The sequence below is a fragment of the Puccinia triticina genome, chromosome 7A (genome assembly GCF_026914185.1).
Source record: "Puccinia triticina chromosome 7A, complete sequence".
NCBI classification, from domain to species: domain Eukaryota; kingdom Fungi; phylum Basidiomycota; class Pucciniomycetes; order Pucciniales; family Pucciniaceae; genus Puccinia; species Puccinia triticina.
Genome location: NC_070564.1, coordinates 1,658,069 through 1,672,907, shown reverse-complemented (window position 1 = coordinate 1,672,907; position 14,839 = coordinate 1,658,069). Strand labels below are relative to the sequence as shown.

At 45.5% G+C, this 14,839-nt stretch overlaps 1 protein-coding gene across 1 annotated transcript; it reads left to right on the top strand.

Moving 5' to 3' along the window:
• Positions 1–10,229: 10,229 nt before the first annotated feature.
• PtA15_7A195 (uncharacterized protein) lies at positions 10,230–13,329 on the top strand (the record flags this gene model as incomplete). Its single annotated transcript, XM_053170776.1, has 18 exons — positions 10,230–10,376; positions 10,470–10,494; positions 10,558–10,644; positions 10,724–10,759; positions 10,877–10,984; positions 11,069–11,192; positions 11,267–11,290; positions 11,358–11,385; positions 11,468–11,498; positions 11,562–11,676; positions 11,763–12,029; positions 12,107–12,342; positions 12,425–12,546; positions 12,654–12,725; positions 12,851–12,888; positions 12,942–13,041; positions 13,115–13,207; positions 13,321–13,329. The coding sequence occupies 18 exons, from the start codon at positions 10,230–10,232 to the stop codon at positions 13,327–13,329; spliced, it is 1,662 nt and encodes a 553-aa protein (XP_053022024.1).
• Between the last annotated feature and the right edge of the window lie 1,510 nt (positions 13,330–14,839).

The following is a 14,839-nucleotide window of genomic DNA, read 5'->3' as shown; positions in this document are numbered from 1 at the left end:
CCAAAAAAGCAACTTTAAATGATTTAATTAATTTTTTGCATATGTACCCCCCTTTTCCCAAGTGTGTACTAAGGGAATATCTTTTTTGTTACATGTACCAGGGTTCCAAAAAATTAAGAGAACATTAAAACATGCATTTGAAGCTTCCTTTGAAATTTTTGAGAGAAAAAAATAGGTACATGGCGAGTACGTGGTGTGCTTAGTAGAAAAATGACTGCTACATGTATAACTTTTTTGTTACACATTTAAAGAGTCTAAAAATTTCAGAAATGTTTCTATGGTGTATATTCTGTGCGCCATTAAATTTATAGCAATGGGGTAAACACCAAACATGAGATGTAGGGGGGCCAGGCAGCCTTAATAGGAACAATCTGCCTAATTATTGAATATTTTTTTTGATAAATTTCCCAGAAGTCTAAGGACTTCAGGGATTATATAATGATGCGTATTCTCTGCGCTCTGAAAATTTTGGCAATATTGGTACCTCCAAACATGAAATATAAGGGGTGTGTGGTAGTCATATTGCCTTACTGCGCACCCCTTATATCTGATGTTCCAAGGTACCAATATTGCCAAAAGTTTCAGAGCGCAGATAATATGAATCATTCTATAACCCCTGCATTCCTTAGACTTCTGGGAAATTTATCAAAAAAGATATTCAATAATTAGCCAGATTGTTCCTATTAAGGCTGCCCGCCCCCCCTATATCTCATGTTTGGTGTTTACCCCATAGCTATAAATTTAATGGCGCACAGAATATACACCATAGAAACATTTCTGAAATTTTTAGACTCTTTAAATGTGTAACAAAAAAGCTATACATGTAGCAGTCATTTTTCTACTAAGCACACCACGTACCCGCCACGTACCTATTTTTTTCTCTCAAAAATTTCAAAGGAAGCTTCAAATGCATGTTTGAATGTTCCCTCAATTTTTTGGAACCCTGCTACATGTAAAAAAAAAGATATTTCCTTGGCACACACTTGGGAAAAGGGGGTATGCAAAAAATTAATTAAATCATTTAAAGTTGCTTTTTTGGAATTTTGAATGCATCATAATTATTTTCAGGAATTTAGATGAATTTTAAGCCTATTTGCGTTGCGTAGAAATGAGTAGAAAAAAACCGGGTACGTACGCTGTGGTGTGCCGCATGGTACAGATGTAGACTCAGTTCAAAGCATTGCGCGCTGGCGCGCGGCTGGTCAAGGTGCCCTAGGATTCAAGCTTCAAGACTCAAGACTCAGTTCTTTTCATGATCTTCGCGACGCGGCGCGCGTCGCGCCTTCCAGACGTGTTCAGGATCACCCTTTCCTTTGTTTGTTCTGCTTGTTCTCTCAGGTTGTTGTTTTCTTTTTCATGGATCCTCTGTTCTATTTTCCTTTTTTTCTACTGCGCGCTTTGGATGGGTTCAGTGGGGAGGGTTTGGTTTGTTCTCTTTTGTGGCCTGCTTGTGGTTTTGTGTTGTTTTGTTTTGTCTTTGTGCGCGCGCGGGGTGTGATGACTGGTCCGCGGCGCGCTGCGCCTCCCTGAGTCTGAGTTCAGCCCCGAACTCAGACGAGGGGCGGCATGGAACCTAGCTGATCCCAATCAGGAATCCATCAGAGTTTATTGATCATTATCCGGCGCCCTCCATAGCGCTATTCCGAATCTTATTGATCTTTCAAGTTTTCTTCCTTCTAACAACAAAACCGCCGACGCGCGCTCAACGCCGTTGTAAAATTTCCCCCCCCCAAAACCTCATTGCTCAACCGATCCTCATCGCTCATCCCGACCATCACCCGGAGGGCACATAAAAACTTCTTTTCCCCATTCCCCTCCAACTAACTGCCGCCGGCCTGCACCGGACGGAGTTCCACAACGCGGAAAAGGGGGTACGCAAAAACCGGGTACAAATGCAGAAAAACCGGGTACGTTCAGTAACCCCCTGAAAGAAATGAGATCTAGAAGAAAAAAGCCCTGTTTTTTTGTTGGGCAAGGATGGCGGGCTTGGCAATCTCTATAATAATCTGAGGAACCTCCTTTTTCTCGGAGGTCCCAGGTCTTTATAGCCTAGGAAAATGGACACGTGTAGGCTTCATGTCCTCATGGTCTTCTTGTTTGATCACAATCCACGCGTAGAAAATTCGCGTGTTTGTGCTCACTCAAGCACAAAAACCGGTGAGAATCACCTAGCCAAGCGTGACAACCAACAGCAGGGATCTGGTTGAATCCCCAGCTTATTTGTGCTTATGCGCGCACGCTTCATCTGTGGTGCTTGTTGTGCCCGGAATGGCATTTGGCGCGCACCCGTCCTCTGTGGCGCGTATCATGTCAGCTTTGGCACTTTCTGGACTAGCCAATGGCTGAAAACACACCAGCTGATGTATGACCAGTGGCGGTCTGAAATCCTGGAAGCCAAACGGGCCAATCCTGAGGATCTGGATCTCAATGTAGTCCAGATACCCTGACATGTTTGGCTGCCAGGGAGCGTTGACCTGAGAAGCTGACAAAATCCGTGGGTGACCTGTTGGAGGTGACAAAATACACGGCAGGTGACGACAGCACCGGGGCTCAAACTCGGGGCAAAATTTGGATTTTGTCAGCGCAACAAAATCCGGATGTTGTCACCTGTTTGCGGGTAGTGTGAGCTAAGTACACATTGCTATGTTGCAGTTGAATACAGTAGATGTATGCTTATGATGATGTGTGGTGTTGCCTCCAATGGTGATTGGATGTGTAAGCAACAATGTGTTAAGCAGCGCTAGATTGACACTTCAACACCTTGAACACCAACTTGCAAAAGTGCATGCAAGTAGCAATTGGCCAACTTTGAATCCCCTTAATAACACAAGCTTGCTTGGAGTTCTTGCATGTCAACTGCTGGCAGTTGCTTGACTTTTTCTTGCAGTGAAAACCAGTGTAAATGGCAGAAGGTTCAAAAAATGTTGTGAATGTAGATTAACATAGTAATCAAATCAGAATGTGCCCCTCTTGGTGCATGTTAAGTGGCAGGTACCCGCAAATACCTGCGCGGGCACTGCCAGTACCTGCTCTGCAGGTGTGGGCAATGGTGGGCCAATGTGATGCTTTACAATATATGGGCTGATTTGTGTAACACATTGGCCGTTATTTTCAAGGAAAAACTGTTCATTTTAACAAAAAAATATCAAGTTTTCAATACTTTACAATAGATACAATACATTTTTGGCTGTATCAATGAAAAATGGCCTGTATCAGCTGTTATAGAGGGTATTTTATGTTATTGTTCAAGCCCTCAAGGTTATAGTTAACTTTTGTTGGCAAAATCAATAACCATATTTCTGGTATTGTAACTTATTTTTCAATCCTTTACAATACTTCAAGTTAACAGGTAACTGTAACGGCCCACCATTGGTGCAGGTGAGGCAAAAAGGCTCTGGGTAACTGGACACAAGGGGGTACCCAGGTTCAAATCAACCACCTCTACCAAACCCATAACTTTACTATTAGCCAATGAAAACCTTGAATGGTTCAAGATTAAGCAGAATCACAGTACATTTATTGTCTTTTCCAAGAAGCTTAGACAGAATTTAAAAATATTGTTTTCAAAAATCCTTTGCAAATCACATATCTTTCATGTATACTTGGAGTTTTGATTTGACAGGTGTCAGATACAGCCCAAGGCTAAATTGAAACCCAGAGCCATCATCCTTGAGAAGATGGTCTTGGAGTAGACTTCAGAAAAAACTGAGGCCATATTAGGAACCAGAGCTGCTCATTGACCCCTTCCTCCATGGTGCATGGTGATAGACCGCTGCCCTCTGCCCAAACGGAGGGGCTGACCAATGACCAGACCGTTACACAACCAGCAAGGGACAAGAGGGCTGTGGGATACTCCAGCCAAAAGTTAATCTAAAAATCAAAAATAAACCCATACACCAAAACAAAAAAAATTGAGAAGGTCCAACCTTCTTGGAAAAGACAATAGACTAATTTCAAAAGTTGCAATCCAACACCTTTTCAATACTCTCCCGCTCCGCAAAGTTAGATCACAGCTGCAAAGCCTAAAATATGTGAAAACCTTCCAATGAAGCGGGGAACTTCAGTTTCAATTTTTCGGTGTTTGATCTCCTGTTGTACATTACTACATACATACGTACATGCCTGAATTTGTAGTCACTTGCCAACCGAGCTTAACAAAGCCTACCTGCGAGAGCCCCGAAGGGCAGCCTCGCAGGGCCTCTCCCCTCAGGCTCGAGCCCTGACGGGAGACCGCATTTTGTGCGAAGCGCTTCGCGCCGTGCCCCCTGGCAGGCTGGACAGAGACCGGACCCGCAGGGGGAGGTCGCCTAGGTCCAAGCACGCGAAGGAGGGCGCCCAGGCCAGGCCGGGGGAGTCGAGGCTAGATTATGAGCAATTAGGTTTGAGACCGGGCTCATGCGCCAATCACAACAACCTTCATAATCTAGCTCCTTGAGACTCGCCTGTCCCCGCACAAAGACTCCTCCCAAGCTCTCTCCATCATCTCTCTGAAACTCATCGGCTCTGCACCGGCAGTTTCCTTTTCAAAATCTTTTCAAACTGAATTATATCGTCAAGACAATTATCACATAATCAATTCCGAACTAGTAACGTCGCTTTCATCTTCTGAACTCGTAGCATCGCATTTACTGAAGGACATGGTCAAAGAAATGGTTAAACGTGCAAACAAGCGACTTAACAGATCACCCGAGAACCAAGCCGCATCAGCAGGTCAAGGTCAGATTACGGCCACATCGGAAATGTCTGAAGATCGAGGCTTACCGATACCGGTCGATGAAGAGAGACGTGAACAGGAGAACTTAAGTAGTTAGTTCTCCTAGGAGATATTCATGCAACCTGAGTAGATGGTTTAGCGCTGATACATACGGTGTTATTTTATGCCATCCATCGCGTCTTTGAAGGTGAACCACTCGGGAAGGAGACCGCGTTGTCCCATGATACGAACAGTGAAGATAGTTTCAAAATGTTAGCCATTCTCAAAGTTGCTGAGATGGTTTTCAATATGTGTAATCAATCGTAAATTGCTCAATATGATGTTAATAATGATGGATTATAATTTGTCAATGAATCGTAATTTGCTCGATTTCATACAGAAATCCCTAACCCATTGAAGGACGGTCAAGATCGGGACACGGCTTCCAGATACCGATCCATATTATCGAACTTGCCGTTGATCATCAAACCAGGAGCAGTTAATGTCACAGAACCTCCTAAAGAACCTGAAGTCTCCAGAGTTGATGGGACGGTTTTAAACACTTCTGAATCCATCAACATATCCAACCCAGTCTCGGATAAATCTATTCAAGACAAGACCGATTGCCAAGAGATTTGGGAGGGGGCAACTGCGGCCTTTGAAAAAGGTGACAAGAAATCAACGGACTTCTTCTTAAGGCTCTATGGGAAAATGGGTGACGCGACGTCTCTGTCAGCACCGGACAAGCCAGACATACTCAGATCCTCTTCAAGTGACGCGGTGAATCCGGCTGTTAACGTGGCTAAAAGACCGGCCGATAAAACGACGATAGTGTTTATCAAGGGCTCCCTGCAGAACCATTTCGATGTAGGATTTACTCCGTACTTTGATAAAAACATTAAGGAATTCAGGGGTCCCATTCCGTTGACTATGTTCGACAAGAATTGGCAACGTGACACAATTCACTACTACACTAATCGTAGATCTAGAGGAGATGAGAAGGACGGCAATTACATTGGGTTTGAATATCCGAATGAGTGGACATCCGTCGAAGGATGGTCAAGAGCGGGACACGGCATCCAGATACAAAGCTATTCTGTCGAACTTGCCGTTGATAATCGAACCAGGAGCAGTTTTGGTGACGGAGCCACCTAAAGCTTCTAGTGCGGGTGACACGATGGCCACCGCTGTCGTAGCTTCTTCTGTTACCCCCGAAGTCACGAGCGATACGCAAGAGAAGTCGGATCGTCAAGAGATTTGGGAAAGAGCGATGGAGGCCTTCGCAAAGGGCGACAAGAAATCAACTGACTTCTTTTTACGTCTCTACGGAAAGATGGATAATGCGACGTCTTTGACCGCTCCGGATAAACCGGACATCCTTCGCTCTTCGTCAAGTGATGCGATAAATCCTGCAGTCAACGTAGCTAAGAGACCCGCTGATAAAACGACGATCATGTTCATCAAAGGCTCTCTACCCAATCATTTTGATGTCGGGTTTACTCCGTATTTCAATCGTAACATCAGAGAATCGTTTACTCCGTATTTCGATCGTAATATCTCAGGAGATCCTGATCAAGGAGGGAGTGGAATTGGTCGCAAGGAGGGTGTCGTCCAAGGATAATAAGGCGGACGCCTTATCGCGAGGGGTACGTTCAGGCCAGGCGGTGAAACATCAACTGGTCGTCCCGATTCCAGCAGACTTGAAACACTTGTTATCACAAGTGATCTTTTTGATTTGAGCTTGTCGCCGCTACCCTGGCATCGAGTTGCATGTTCCTTCTCACTCGCGTGTTTTCTCTCTCACAATGAAATCAGCTGCTTTCTTTTTTAAAGATTTCACTTCCTCGGGCCACACCCTTAGAGAACCCTCCGAACTGGACATCCTGGTGCTGCAAGGTTGGGAATCAAACACCCTTCGCAGCTATAACTCTGCGGTCAGAAAATTCCTCTCGTTTAAACGAGAAACCAACGCCATACCCTTTAATCTTCCAGCCACTACGCAAGACATCTACCATTTCTGCTTGTGGGCAGGGAAATAGGTACATCCCATGGCTCCCCAAGAGATTTGTTCCGTGACACTCGAAAAATACCTGCACGGCTTGAAAGCTTGGCACCTCTATCACGAAGCAGCGTACCCACCGGTTTGCGAGAGAAGATTAAAACTGATTCTGAAAAGCTTGGCCAAACGGGACGCACTCCGCGCGAAGGAAAAGAAGAAAAAGGCCGTTATGATCTACGACCTTATCGCGCTGACCGACGAACTCTCAGGCGGGGATGACTTCGACCTAGCACTTTTGGATCTGGTGGCCTTCTGGGGCCTGGCGAGGCTAGGGGAAGTAACCTACCCTTCGAAATTTGGCAAGCCAACCCTCGACGGAGGGGTAAAGAAGTCGGACGTCGTCTTCGCAGCTGACGGTTCGGCAGTTAACATTTCACTGCGCTTTACTAAAACGTCCGGACCACTTGGGGTTCAACACTTACGTCTGACGGCGACAGGAAATCGACTCTGTCCACTCGAGGCGGTCAAGAGACGACTACTCACCTGCCAATCGGAAGGCGACTCCCTATTTGGTTTCCAATCGTCGTCGGATAGAATCAACCTAACTAAGAATGCAGCCGTAGGGCGCCTGACTCAGGTCTGGGCAAAATTGGGGCATGTTGGAGTCTCAGGCCACTCCTTCCGAGTAGGTGGTGCTTCGATTCGTAACGCGCTCGGCGTTGACATTGCAACCATCTGCACGCTCGGCCGATAGAGATCGGCTTGTTACAAGCTTTAGATTAGGCCGTACTCTATGGACGAGTTAGCTAAGACTATCACAGCTTTGGAGGTTGTGGATCATGATTCAGCAAATCCTAATTAAGGAAGGGGTGGAGCTGGTAGCAAGGAGGGTGACATCCAGAGACAATAAAGCGGATGCCTTGTCGAGGGGAGTGCGGTCGGGCCAGGCGGTGAAACATCAGTTGATTGTTCCTATTCCGGATGACCTGAAACATTTGTTATCGCAGATAATCTTTTTGATCTGATTGTCTCTGCCGTCTTGCCCCTATCAACATGTGTTCCCTCCCTTGTTTGTGCTTATTCACGATGAAGACAGCTTCATTTATTTTTACGGACCTCACTTCCTCGGGTCACACCCTTCGAAAAACCTCAAAGTCGGATATCCTAGTACTACAAGGCGGGGAAGCAAGTACCCTTCGCGGCTCTGACTCGCGCGGTTTAGAAAGTTCCTCTCCTTCAAAAGGAAACCAGCATCGTGCGCTTTGAACTTCCGGCTACTACAACACGCGTCTACCGATTCTGGAGGTGGCTACCGCCTTTGCTCATGATATCTGCTCGGGGACACTGGGAAAATGCCTTCACGGCTTAAAACTTAGCACCTTTATCACGACGCCGGGTGCCCACCGGCTTGCGGAAAGAAAACGGAACTGTTTTGGAGAGCTTGGCGAAGCGCGATGCCCTCTGCGCTACACAGAAGAAAATGAAAGCGCCCAACCAGAACTCTTGCAGCTTTAGGAACTTTAGACTTACGGAAGTCATCGCGTGATTAAACTCTCTGCCTTTTCCTTGAGAACCAATCTGGTGTTCCGGGAGGATTGAGGGTCGAAGTTTGGGGGTTCGGCAGGCTCAGGCTTCTCCCTGAGTTATGGGCATAGCCCGAACCCCTTCTCAACTTCGGCCAAGGGAAGCCATTCCCACTCTTTCCTCTTTGCTTCAGGAGGAGGGTCGTCGAGTTGGGTTACTACCCACCTATGGGCTCCTTCCTAACAGGTCGCGAAGCCCCGCAGGTAGTGAGACCTAGTACACTCGAGACTCTCCACCGAGACCCGGACACCGGCCCCAGTGAAAACCTACCGACAGGAAGGGACCACTGAGGCCTACGGGAAGACCATTGGCTGCTGCGGCTGCGGCAAAGGTCATCCCGGAAACGTGTGCAGAGACGGACGAGTGGAGACGGCTTGGATGGACAGAGACCGGACCCGCAGGGGGAGGTCGCCTAGGTCCAAGCACGCGAAGGAGGGCGCCCAGGCCAGGCCGGGGGAGTCGAGGCTAGATTATGAGCAATTAGGTTTGAGACCGGGCTCATGCGCCAGTCACAACAACCTTCATAATCTAGCTCCTTGAGACTCGCCTGTCCCCGCACAAAGACTCCTCCCAAGCTCTCTCCATCATCTCTCTGAAACTCATCGGCTCTGCACCGGCAGTTTCCTTTTCAAAATCCTCCCACCCACCCCACGGAATTAGGTGTTGAGGGCATAGCCCGAACCCCTTCTCAACTTCGGCCAAGGGAAGCCATTCCCACTCTTTCCTCTTTGCTTCAGGAGGAGGGTCGTCGAGTTGGGTTACTACCCACCTAGGGGCTCCTTCCTAACAGGTCGCGAAGCCCCGCAGGTAGTGAGACCTAGTACACTCGAGACTCTCCACCGAGACCCGGACACCGGCCCCAGTGAAAACCTACCGACAGGAAGGGACCACTGAGGCCTACGGGAAGACCATTGGCTGCTGCGGCTGCGGCAAAGGTCATCCCGGAAACGTGTGCAGAGACGGACGAGTGGAGACGGCTTGGAGAGGGACTTGTGCTAAGTTCGCTTGCCAACAGGGCAAAGGAAGCTCTTCTGAACTGCGTCGTTCAATCGGTATTTCTGTCTTGAGTTACAGTCACCTGCGGTGAAACACTTCTTTTCCTACATGATGACGTATAGCATCGGGACAAGTATAATTTGTTTCTTGTGACGCACAGGCAACACCAACTTGTTTCTTCCCTTGCTCAATTTTTTTCCCTTTCCTTCCTTTTATCTCTTGTTTGGCTAAGCTTGTACTATCTGTCGGGAAATTTGTAGCCTCTAGAGGCATCTCTTATCATTAGCGTTGGCTTTTACTTTACTGTTGGTACCCCATAGTGCGTAATGTCAAATCAAACTGCACTTTGAAAAAAAAAAAAAAAAAAAAACGACTTGAGAAAGTCCCTCGAAAGGAGTCCGGGGGACCCCGCGCCGAGCGCTGATCACGAAGCTATGTCGCGAAGCCTTACGCGACAATAATACTGGCGTGTGTAACAAAGCCGGGGGGTGCGGGAGCGACCTCGGCGCTTCATCTTGTTCCCAATCAGGTACCCCCGCCGCGGAGGAGTTGACTGCCCTTCAGACGTGCGGAACCGACTTGACGTGGGCTCCAACGAGTATTTCTCGGGTGAACCAATTCTCAGTGCCAAGTGGTATTTGAGTCCTCCAGCAGTGGGGTATCTCTGTGATACTGGATATGTTGCTCGTTTATCGATACGTTATTGCCCGAACAATCGAGGTCGAGGTTGGATGCGGCTCTTACACAGATGTACGGATGTCTGTAATGTATTTCGGAGTGTTTCGACGTATGAATCAACAACACGTTTATCCGACCCCCCCCCTCGGGATTGCATCCAAGTCTCATTCGTACAAAACCATCTCTTGAATATCTTCAACTTCTCCACCACATCTGTTCCCAAAATTCAATTTCGCTCAAGTTCAGGTGTCAGGTCGGAAAAGATATTCAGCTTTTATCATGAGATCCCGAAAGGAATCAGAAGACTGCGTGAAAAAAGGTGACAACTCCCTGCAACAAACTTATGATGTTGAGAGCGATGGGCAGAAGCATGTTCCTAGAGCCAATGAGGGCCTAAAGAGAGGGATGGAAAGTCGGCACATCCAGGTCAGTCTATCTTGCTGAATTTCTCAAATGACACTTCAATAGCGTGGTGATGGCACCTCCATAAGGCTAATGAACATTGAACTCGGAATCAAGATGATATCCATAGGCGGAGTGATTGGTACGTCCATACAATTAAAACACATAGGTTCTTGGAGGCCTCTAACTTCTTTCTTGAATGTAGGCACCGGTCTTTTTCTTGGAACCGCAAGCGCCCTTCACAATGCTGGACCTGCTGGAATGGTTCTAGGCTATATTGTCATGGGAACAAGTACCTTGAAAATCTCTTAACCCCCTTGATGACATACATTTGTAGTATTCCACTCATTCTTGTTGATTTTTTTCCTCAGTCTCATGGGTTGTTATGGGCTGTCTGGGAGAAATGGGTTCGTCTGCACTTTGAGTTTGAAGGAAAGATTTTACTCGCCTTGCAATGAGGCTAAGTTATTTCGAGACACGCCCTCTTAAGATCCTGTCAGCTAATATTTTTTCCGCGTTACTAGTTGCCCACCTACCCATCGCAGGAGGGCACGTCACCCTGGCCGAAAGATTTGTCAGCCCATCTCTCTCATTTACCATGGGATACAACTACTGGTACAGTTGGTCTATCAGTCAGTGTACTTCGTAACTGTAATCGAGAGTAAACGAACAGAATGGTTTAACCGTCCATTTCGTTATCTGAAATGTGATTGTAGTTCTTCCAACGGAAATGTCTGCATCGGCAGTTCTCATCAACTACTGGATCACCTCGGTCAACAACAGTGTATGGATTTTTATCGCTTTGGCGGTAGTAATATCCATCAATTCTTGTGGTTCAAAGTATGATTAGTTTATACGGAGGAGATTCACAGATCAAACGCACAATTGATTCCTTTTTGATTTTCTTTCATCAGGTTCTACGGCGAGTTCGAATTTTGGTCAGTTATAGTCAGCTGAAGAAAATCCAGTTAAGATAACTGAGTATAATTCTGAGATTAAAAATAGGCTGTCATCCATAAAATTGGTAACAATTGTAAGCATGTCCTCCAAATCAATCACGATTTGCGTGCTCTTAACATAGAACAGTGTTAACCTTTTTTATTTTTATTCTGAAGACGGGTCTTATCGTCCTAGGAATTGTATTAGGTGATCCCCAACTCTGTGATCAGAGTTGGTTGGATGGTTCTAACAATTGAAATAATCTTGTAGACCTAGGTGGAGGACCAAACCGAGATTTCATCGGTGCTCGCTACTGGAAAAATCCTGGGCCTTGGGTGCAACACTTGGGGGGAAAGGGGGCGTTGGGACGCTTTATGGGATTTTTGTAAGATCTAAGGCCCTCGGCTGGCTTGCTGGATCTTCCGGGGACTAACACGTACCCCTATTATCCTTCTGTGTCTAAACTTATAGGGCCGCTACTAACCAAGCCTCTTTCTCCACTATTGGGAGTGAGATTGCAGCCTTCGCGGCAGCCGAGGCCAAAAATCCGAAGAAGGCGCTTCCAACAGCCATCCGTGCGATTATCTGGCGTTTGGCTGTGTTTTACTTCCTGGGAACGATGGTCATTGGCCTTTTGGTCCCGAGTAACGAGCCAAGATTAAGACTTCAATCACACACCGCTGCATCTTCTCCTTTTGTTATTGCCATTGAGAAATCAGGTATCAAGTACTTGCCATCGTGAGCCTTCCAGATACAATACTCTTATAAGCTTTCCGATACAGATATTGAGATACCCTTTTCATTTTAATCCTAAGAATCATCAACATGGTTTTGATCTCATCCGCTTGGTCTGCGGCATCAAGTAATATGTACATTTCTTCGCGGGCTCTCTACTCATTGGCTATAGAAGGGAACGCCCCAAAAGTTTTTCGAAAAACAAATTCATGGGGTGTCCCTTGGCCTTGTTTAATTGTGGCTTCCTTCTGGGGCTGTCTAGCCTTTGTGTCAGTAAGCCATAGTGGAGCAGGAACTGTCTTTGGATGGCTCGCAAGTAAGAAGCCCTCGAGAGTTTTTTGATGTTCCCAGCCTCATCCTGACACATTAAATTTCTTTTTTCTTCACTTTTTGCGAAGACATGTACTCAACTTTAGGTTTTCTGACTTGGATCGGCGTCTTGGTAACATATGTCAGATGGGAAGCCGGTGTCAAAGCTCAAAAGATAGACCGTTCCATTTTCCCCTACAGGTTTCCACTTGTAAGTAATCAACTTGAGTCATTCTGAGAGCTCTAGCCGTTTCAACTGGACTTCAATGACCTAATCTTCTCGACCGATTGTGACGACGGTATGCATTAATCATCCAGCGAACTCCCGGCGCAATATGTGCCATCGTTGTCTGTTCGTTCTTAGTGATCGTCAATTCTTATCAAGTCTTTGTAAGTGCCCATGCAATCAATCTACAAAAAAAATTGACATTTTCATATCCATTGGCTGATCAGGTTTTTTTTTTTGTGAAACAACTGGTGCACATTCATCTTTGATTTTCTTATTTCCTGCTCAGTTGCCAAACAACTGGGACCCCGTGATTTTTTTTACCGGGTAAGTCTCAAGGCATTCCAATGACCCGACAGAAACTGATAAGGTGGAATCAGTTATTTTCCAATAGTGATATTTTCATCACTCTATGGGGGAAGCTACATTTGGTACAAGAAGACAGGCCGTAAAGCAGATTTTAAAACAGTTTCTGAGATGGTGCGTAAATGCTCATGGATATTTCTTTCAGTTTCTCAATTGCAGACTGAATTCGGTTGTTTTTTGTTCAAAGGATTTCATGACGGGATCTTACGATGAAGAAAGAGATCGCGACTACAACGTGGTAAAAAAAACAAGCGGAACCTTAAGGCAAAAAATCCTTGGTGTAAGTCACTCCGACTTCACTCAAAGTTTGAAAAATAGGCTGCGCATTGTGCCATCTGAGTATTGCTAAGCTGAAAGCCGCAAAATTTTTCATGTTTTTGAAATACAATTTAGTTCTTCTGAAACACTCGTGCCTTCCTCATCTTGGATTCCATATCAATCATCGTTTGATTGAATGTCCATTGGCCCTGAAAATGGGATTGACTTGGAGGATAGCTTATTGGAGCGAGTCGAAGGTCGCTCGTTATTTGATGGCAGCCTGTTTTTGGTTGAATCTCCAGTTGGTTTGACAGGAATCAACCTGCCCCTGTGATGATTTCCACCTATAACAAATTTGTACAACACACCCAAAAATGGAAAGAATCTTGTGGATTTGAATAATCAGGCAGGATTTCATTATCTGTTCAAGTATATGAACAAAGCTAGCTGAGTGCAGGAATGTAAGGGATTAAAGATCCGTTCAATGGAGTTGTTGGGTGGCACAAGGGGAGCAAGACTGAAAGTCTATGTTTCTAGCTCCAACCGTTGTGTATTCCTAAATAATATCTACAGACTAAAACTGTGAAAGAAGCAGGAAAGCCAAAGCAAAGACAGAAAGATAGGAAAAGGCTTACAGTTTTACCTAGCATTGACAGAGAGGATCTCCACAAGGTCTATGTAGTATGTAAATATATGTCCAGTGATAAATGCGCGATATATAGTGGTCGTGACATCCTTGTGAAGTCTGGGCAGCGCGCGGACTTTGCAAGGAATGAAATACAGTGACCCCGCCATGTAAGCATTCACAATGTAAGCATAATCACGATGTAAGCATAGCATAAATGTAGATTTCCCGCGACCATTCTCTTGGTTTTGGTGGGATTTTACCTTGATAAGAAGCATACCGCGATGTAAGCATAGGATTTTTGTCCACCATCCTTATGCTTACATGGCGGGGTCACTGTAGGGGCTTAGAGCATCCGCATCCGGTGTGACTTGAGTAGCAGAGCAGTGTCTGCATGCAGCACTTGCTCCCAGGATTAGCAAGGAGTAAATTTACTCCTGTTGGACTAAGTGGGAGTAAATTGACTCATTTCTAATCCTGGGAGTAAGAGCATCCTGTGAAAATGGTAGAAGATTACTTTTTTGCAACAGTTATTTAATAAAGAACTCAATAAAAGTAAAATACACTTGAGTAACATAAGAATGAACAGATTAGTTTTATATGACTTAAATGTAAATGATAAACGATATGAAAAAATACCTAAAAGATCTGAACCAAATCAAAGGAAATCTCAACACAAAGATAACAACAACGACGTTCAACACCAGGAATATCACAACGAGACAGCCTAAGAAAAATAATGATAAGCATAAAGATGTTAATAATAATCCGATAAGATATTGCTGTTGATGTAGGATAAGAAATGTCTACCTGCCCAGAGACTGAATCTAGCTCTCCTGAGAGTTTAGAGTCGACGAGAGTTAAGATTGAGTTTTTGATTTGATTGATTTTTGTACAAAGAAGAAAGACTTTGAGGAGTATTGGAGTCGATGAGAATCGGCGATCAATTATGAAGGCAAAGACAAGTGACAATGGATGGAACGGAAGGGGAAGAATAAACATGTTGGCGAATAGATTGTGGATGACAAA